The 8021-nt window shown below is 48.4% G+C and overlaps 1 protein-coding gene across 2 annotated transcripts in view; it reads right to left on the reverse strand.

Moving 5' to 3' along the window:
- Window positions 1-8021, reverse strand: part of Sgsm1 (small G protein signaling modulator 1) — a 72441-nt gene that overhangs the window by 10015 nt on the left and 54405 nt on the right. For both annotated transcript variants that reach the window (XM_005344240.3, XM_005344241.3), the window contains 4 exons: window positions 6308-6432; window positions 5177-5259; window positions 1764-1873; window positions 167-263 (listed from right to left, as the gene is read on the reverse strand). In XM_005344240.3, the coding sequence (XP_005344297.1) occupies window positions 167-263; window positions 1764-1873; window positions 5177-5259; window positions 6308-6432 (415 nt within the window). The remainder of the gene's footprint in view (window positions 1-166; window positions 264-1763; window positions 1874-5176; window positions 5260-6307; window positions 6433-8021) is intronic.

Raw genomic sequence — 8021 nt, forward strand, 5'->3', positions numbered from 1 at the left:
CCCGTGTCCTCCTCTGTCACCTTTGCCCCAGTGCCCTTCACTCCTGTGTCCTCTTCTGACACCTTTGCCCCAGTGCCCTTCACTCCCGTGTCCTCTTCAGCCTCCACTTCCCCATCATTACCACCCCAGAAATTCTGGGGACAAGTCCCCAAGCGGCAGTCTGTACCTCGTTTGAAATCCAGCAGGAACCAGCGGTAGCAGAAGTAGAAGTGGGTGTAGTCCCCATTCTGATGCATCAACTCGAAGAGCTCTGAGTCCAGGATCTGATGGAAGGAGGGCAGGCCGTCAGCCCCCTGGAAAGAGCTGGGCACAGCAGAATCCTCTGGCTGTGTGCTCACCCTGCACTCCAGGCAGCTCCCAATGAGTGCAAGGGTGCAGACCTCTCCAAAGAGGACTTACCATGGCCAGGCCTCAAAACAGGGGAAGCAAGTTAGAGCAACGAGACAAGCTCACACCCAAAGTGACAGACAGTAGCAAATGTTGGCAAGAATTCAGAGTGAACAGAACCCTCACGCATGGCTGATGGGAACGCAAATGGTACAACTCTGCCCTTGCCTCCCCAGCACTGGGTTTACATAAGGGTGTGGGGATCTGAACTCTGGTCCTTTTTCTTGTGTTGAGCCACCTCTCTCTCTCTCTCTCTCTCTCTCTCTCTCTCTCTCTCTCTCTCTCTCTCTCTCTCTGTCTGTCTAGTGTGTGTGTGTGTGTGTGTGTGTGTGTGTGTGTGTGTGTGTAGATCAGAGGACAACGTGTCAATTCTCTCTTTGTACTTTGTGAATTCAACCAATCAAACTATAGTCTCTGGGTTTGGCAGCAATCAACCCTGATCCATCCTGTTTCTTCAACCTTTCGTATCCAAAACATTTAGTAGCTTTTTTGAATCCCAACAAAGCAGCAGCAAGAGCCACCTTGGGCTGGAGGGCATTCAGAGCTCCAGTCTGAGTAGGTTCCCCTGCAGGATTCTGCCTGAAACTGTCATCGGGTCTGCCTCTTGTAGATTCTGATTGGCATCTAGGGAAATGCATACCAACAAAAACTTTGAGATTTCACATCACACCCAGTTGGTACGGCCAAGATCGGCAGAACAACCAACACCAAATGCTGGCCAGGGTGGAGAGGGGCACACTCAATGCTGGAGGGCTTGGGATGCACACTGGAACAGCCACTGTGGAAACCAGTGTGGAGAACGCGCAAAAGCCTAAAAGGAAACCTAACTTCTGACCCAGCTGTAGCACTCCTTGGCATGTGCTTGAAGCACTCAGCGTCCTGCTCCATACTTTGTGCAGCTCTATCCACAATAGAAAGGAAATGGAAACACCCTACATGTCCTTCAACCGGCAAATGGGAGATGACGATGTGGTACTATACACAGAAGAATAGTATTTAGCTCTAAAGAAGAAGAAAACCACGTGTTTTGAAGGTAAATGAATGGAACTAGAAAAGATCATATTGAGCGAGATAACCCAGACTCAGAAAGACAAATCCGGTGTGTTAGCTCTCATCTGACTCTCTGAGCTGCAAATCTTCGGACGCCAATCCACAGCCTCCAGGGACCGCAGAACAGGAAAGTGAGAAAGGGGTAGGGAGGCCAGGGAGCAACAGAGAGGGGAATAACGGGGCACAAGTGATCTGGAGGGGGAAGAGGGAGGCCTCCAATTAGGGAAGGGGAGGGAGACAGATTAATACAGAAGGAGGATAAAATCAAGGTCAGGATGCCTGAAAAGTCTCCCTTAAAGTCAGAGCAGGAAGCCTCAGGGTCCTACCTGGATCAGGGACCTCATGTTGGCAAAGTGCGTGTCCATGGCACCTCCGTGGGGGAAGTTTTGGTTCATCCTCTTCATGAGCTCCGTGAAGCAGCTGAAGGCCAGGGCCTCTGGGGACAGAGCAGGACAAAGCATTAGCCAGACCACTGCCTCGGGCACTGGGGCTCCCAAGAGACAGTGGAAAGCCCAGAGCAGAGGCCATGATCACATGAGAAACAGATGGGCGGGAAGGACTCAGTGGAGGCCATGCCCTTGGATGCTCAGCAACCTGTAGTGTGTCACACAGGTCTTGCTTCAGAGACACTGGGAGGAACAGCCTCTCTCAGACATAGACACGATTGAAAGCTCTCCATTGGTTGGGACACAAAGCCCATGGTGCTTTGCTGGTCTCCATAGTTCTTTCCTTCAGAATTCTACTGATTCACGGAATTCTCAACTCTGGAAGTCACTGTATTCAAGAGCAACTGCTGGGGGCTGGGGAGACCACTAAGTGGCTAAAAGCACTGTCTGCTCTCCCAAAGGACCCAGGTTCAATTCCCAGCACTCACATGGCAGCTCACAACTGTCTGTAACTGCAGTTCCAGGGGATCTGATGCCCTCACAGAGATTTACTTGCAGGCAAAACACCGCTGTACATAAAATAAGAATAATTTTTTTTTTTAAAAAGCAACTGTCAACATAGCAAGAGCTTTGGTTGATGGTATGTAAAGAAGGGACAAACTCCTTCGGCAAATGCTGCCTGGAATATCTATTTACATATATTAAGAAAGTAGGGGTCAATTGTTAAGAGCACTGGCTGTTCTTCTAGAGGACCTGGGTTTGATTCCCAGCACCCACATGGCAGTTCACAATCATCTGTAATTCAGTTCCAAGGGATTTGTTACCTTTTTCTGACCTCCACTGTAGGCACGTGGTGCACAAATACATAATCAGGCAAAATACTCATACAGCAAATAAAAATAAACAAAACCTCAAAAATTGAAAAAAGAAAGCAAAGCCTCTGAGAATTCTGTAGAAACTTGACATACTGGACTGCATTTGAAAATCTTATTTGAAAATGGTAGTTTTTCTAGTTTCTCTTAGTGACCTTGGGGAGATAACGCTATTGGAAGCTCCTCAAAGACACTGGATCCCACTCAGGTTTAAAAGGAATCAGGGCAGATTACAGAAACTGTGAGCAGTAGATGTCTTCAGAGTCTGGCGGCCCGTCACCCTGGTGCTGTATTGCCTGGCCTACTTGTCACGATTACGGTCACCCTGACATGCAGCTGACTACCGTCTCTCACAGCACCAAACCTCTACTGTTCTGATTCCTTCATGCGCTCAAAGCCAGGGCCATCTGGGAGACTGCTTAGCTCACCAAGTTTGGCTGCCAGTCTTAGCCCCAGTGGACCAGTTGTTGCTTGCTGAGTTACTGTAAGATTTCACAACATCGATGATCCCAGCAAAGTGACCTGCATTCCCCTGAAAGCTCTCTTCTAAGAGTGAAGAGTGTTGTCATTTTGGTTCTTTCTGGGATCAAGTTCAAGTGTGCTTCTTGTGTGGGGCGAGTGAGGCAGGTCTTCCATCTTTTGCATGTGTGTTTCCCGTCGCAGCAGCTGCTAACTTGACATGACTGAGCTTGTGGAGTTGAATTGACTGAACTCCAGTTAGTTAGCTGAGTGTCAACTGCAAACCCTTCTTTCAGGACTCAGTGGCAGCCCAGAAATCTACATGCAGGCCCTGGTGAAAGCGCCAAAGCGCTCTCTCTCTCTCTCTCTCTCTCTCTCTCTCTCTCTCTCTCTCTCTCTGTACGACTTGTGCACAAGTCAGTTCCCTCCTTTCACCACGTGAGTCCCAGAGGTCAAACTCAGGTCATCAGGCTTGGTGGCAATGCCTTTACCCACCAAGTCATCCCGCTGCCACAGCTGGGGATTCTGACAGGGCTTTCCTGAGTCCGCCCATAGTACAGAGGACAATGTTCCTCACCAGCACTAAGCCTTCCAGCTGCAACGGGAGATGTGCCCCCCTTTCTGCTTCCTCTCCTCTGACTGACAATGTTTTGTGGTGTTCGATGGATAAGCCACACCTTTTTAAAGGTAGTGAAAACACTTCTTTCTTTAGAAGACATGACACATGGACTCATCATCTTAATTTCACCTTAGGATTGCTCAGCTCAGTTGTGTAAAAATACAAGACAATGCTTGTGTTCCCCAAGACTCACTTGCTCTTTTTCTTACTCTGGATTTTCATCCTAAAGTCAAATCATCCAGAACAGGACACACCAAGGATGGTTTGAATTCCTTTCCAATTCTTCTCCCCGCCTCTTTTAATGTTTTGAGACAGGACCTCATGTAGCCCATGCTTGCCTTAAATTCACCTTGGTCAAGGATGACTTTGAACCTCTCATCCTCTGCAGAGCTGGGACCACAGGCATGGCTACCACACCCTGCCCGTTTTTTATAGTCAGGTGATGTGGGATTCCCTTCTGCATGCTGTGAATATATTTTATTACCACTGGCTAATAAAGAAGCTTCTTCAGCCTATAGCAGGACAGAATATAGAAAGGTAGGAAATCCAAGCAGAGGTTGAAGCAGAAAGAAGGCAGAGTAAGGGAGACACCATGTAGCTGCCAAAGGAGAAAGACTTCGGAACCTTACCAGTTGGCCACAGCCTCGTGGTGATACATAGATTAATAGAAATGGGTTAATTTAAGATGCAAGAGCTAGTTAAAAATAACCCTGAGTCATTGGCCAGTGTTATAATTAATAAAGTTTTTATGTGATTATTCGTGTCTGGGTGGCTGGGAAATGATCATGCAACTGGCATCTACATTCAGGTGATGCATTATATTGATTGCATTATATTATATTGTATTATATTATATTAATTGTATTATATTATGTTATATTGATTATATTGATTGATGCTCAGATATTAAACTGTCTTTGCAGTTCTGGGACAAACCCCAATTGGTCATATTGTCTAATTCTTTATATATTGTTGGATTGAATTTTTTAATTATTTTGTGGGGGGCAGGGGAGGAGAGCTTGTGAAGAGCTACCCTTCAATCTTACACTGTTTGGTAGAGTTTATACGAGGGGCACCATCTGGACCAGGTCAGAGGCTCTGATAGAGTTTATACAAGGAGCACCATCTGGACCAGGTCAGAGGCTCTGATAGAGTTTATACAAGGAGCACCATCTGGACCAGGTCAGAGGCTCTGGTAGAGTTTATATGAGGGGCACCAGGGGACCAGGTCAGAGGCTCACTACAGCCAGGTGGACCTCAGCATGGTGCACTGTGGGATGTCTCATAGTACTGGGTTTGGGATGAGTTCACCAGGCTGTGCAACTGTCCTGACCCAGTCCATAGAGACACAAGTAAGGCTAACCCTTCCTCTCCCACAGAGCAGGGGGACACACTTAACTCACCATCATCCAGGATCACCAGCAGTGGGGCCAGAAGGTCACACATGCCCTGGACGTAGCCAATCTCAATGTGTTGCCAGATGTAGCTGCAGAAGAAACAGGGCACAATGAGGGTACCACAGCCTACACCTCACATTCCTGTCCGCTCCTAGCCTGCTTCTTCCAAACTCTCCTTGCTCCTTTCTCCCATCTGGTCCTCCATCCCTCAGTATGATGCCCACCTTCAGTGTCCCACACATCCTAGGTGCAGCCACCAGGGCAACCCTGTCCAAGAGGGCCTCACAGAGCACAAGATTCTCCACAAGTACTGCCACCCAGGGGCGCTGTCGTGGGTGCACGAGCTCTTCTCCTCCTTCAACTCCTCCTCCCAGACCCACACATGACTTTCAAGTGCCTCTTCTCTGGCTACCAGGAGGAATTCTTCACTTTGCACAAATACATGACTCACTGAAGTCTCTAGGAATTTGCCCTACTGATTCCCTCTGTGTCTGCCAGGAATTTGGATCAGTTGCTATGAATAACCAGCTTTGACCCACTGGGCCTGGACAACATCCTCTGCCCTGTGTGCACCTAGAAACTCTAAACCTTAAAGCGATCATGTGAAGTGGGTCTCATCAAGATCATATTTCTCTGGCGAGGAGACTGAGGCACAGAGAAGCAACGGACACACCCACAGTCTGGTGACAGTTAGTGCTAAGGGTCAGGTTGGAAAGGGAGTAAAGGCTAGTCTACATCATGGTGGCCACTGGGAAACCGTCTTGGTTACACGTTAATAGGTCTAGGAAGCCACAGCCCACTGTGGGCAGCACCATTCCTCAGGCAGGAGATCCTGGACCATGTGTGTAGAGGGAGCTAAGCACTAAGGAGCACGCATGCCTCTGTTCTCTTTGCTCCTGACCTTCAATTTGTCCTATATTATTACTGGTACTATGAATAAAATAAAACTTCATATCAGAGTGGTAGCAGCCACAGGAACCAAAGCTGCAGCTGGATTTCCTACAGCCCCCACTTTCCCACCCCACCCCACATGTCTCCCATCCTCCATCACTTCCATCACCTCATCTCTCACCCACCCCTCCAATCTCCCCCTCCCTGCTCCCGCACTGCCCCTCCCATTCCCCCAACTGCAGCCACCTGCACATGATGTTCCTCAGCTTCTCCAGGTTGGCAGCTGTGAAGTACCAGTAGCTGCGGTCACACCTCTGCACGTCTTTCTCAATGCGGTGGAGGTTCACTGTGTACAGGTCCAGTAGCTCCGGCTGTGGGCGGGAGAGGAACGAAGGCGACACTGACCCCAAGAACTACTTCCAGCCCTCACCTCCCAACAGTTCACTCCAGAGTTGGCTTTCTTTGTTTCCTGGGAAAGTTATTTTCACTTTGCATGATGTAAAAGTATTTGTTTGCAACCAGGTCTCAATGATGTAGCCCAGGCTGGTCTGGAACTCATAGTCCTCCTGCCTCAACACCTGGAGTGCTGGGACTGCAGGCACTCACATAGTGCATCAGAACAGAATAGTAAACAAATATATTTAACACATTTAAAAGTGGCACAAAGCTGTCACCTCAGTCCTCAGGAGCCTGAGGCAGGAGAATTGCTATAAGTTAGAAGTTGGGTTACAGAGTGAACTCAAGGCCATCCCAGGCTGCATCATGAGCCTCTGTCTGAGAAAAAAGGAAACGAAAACAGAGTAGGGACAGGAGCCAGATTCTTAGAGTCCAGCAGGGATCTCACAGCACACAGGAGAAAAATAATAAGTCACGTGAAAAAGACATCTGGCTCACACTAGGCACACAGACTGAAAACAGACATGTTTGGTTGCACTGAAGATCAAACCCCAGATCCAGCACACGCCAGGCAGGTCATGAGCTGCACTCCCTGCTCCAGCAGCAGACACCGCTGAAGAGAGAGCCAGGAGCTGGAGAGCCAGGGGAAGGTGACTGTTAAGAGGAAAGCGAGAAGAGCATGGGAGGTGTCCCAACAAAGACCCAGCCAGAAGTTCAGGAGGAGAGAAGAAATGTCGAAGCAGCGAGAGCAGTGTACCAACAGGTGGAACACTCCAGGACCGACTGGGTCACAAGCCCAACAAACCCTGGCTGGGAAGAAAGGGAGACTTGCGCCAGAAAGAGTGGCACACAGTGACAAAGACAGACCCCTTATACACACAGGTACATTGTGTATCTGTGTGTTTCTGTGCATCTGTGTGCATATGTGCCTGTGTGTGTCTGTATGTGCATGTCTGTGTGTGAATGTGCCCTTATATGTGTGTCTGTATCTCTGTGTATGTCTATGTGTGTTTGTATGCATGTGCATTTGTCTGTATGTGTGTGTCTGTGTGACTGAGTGTGTGTCTGTGTGACTGTGTGCGTGTGTGTCTGTATGTGTATACCCGTGTGTGAGTGTGCACTTATATGTGTCTCTGTATCTCTGTGTATGTCTATATGTGCTTGGATGCATGTGCATTTGTCTGTGTCTGTGTGTCTGTGTGACTGTGTATGTGTGGTATGAGTGTGTGTGTGTTACTGGGGATCTAACCCAGTGCTCTGTGCAGGGTAGGTAAGTGCTCCGCTACTGAGCTACATAATCCATCCTGGTTTTTACTTGTTCGTTGATTTTGTTACTGTTTGTTTTAAGATGGGGTATGTGTAGACCAGGCTGTACTGAAACTCACTCTGTAGACCAGGCTGGCCTCTAATTCAGAGAGGCCTGCCTCTGCCTCTGCCTCTCAAGTGTTGGGATATGGTGTGGGAAGTCCTTTTGTATATGTGTTGCTTTCATTGGTTAATAAAGAAGCTGCTTTCAGCCAATGGCTTAACAGAATATAGCCATGCTGGAAGGAAGATATATATA

Source organism: Microtus ochrogaster, chromosome 2 (genome assembly GCF_000317375.1).
Source record: "Microtus ochrogaster isolate Prairie Vole_2 chromosome 2, MicOch1.0, whole genome shotgun sequence".
NCBI classification, from domain to species: Eukaryota; Metazoa; Chordata; class Mammalia; order Rodentia; family Cricetidae; genus Microtus; species Microtus ochrogaster.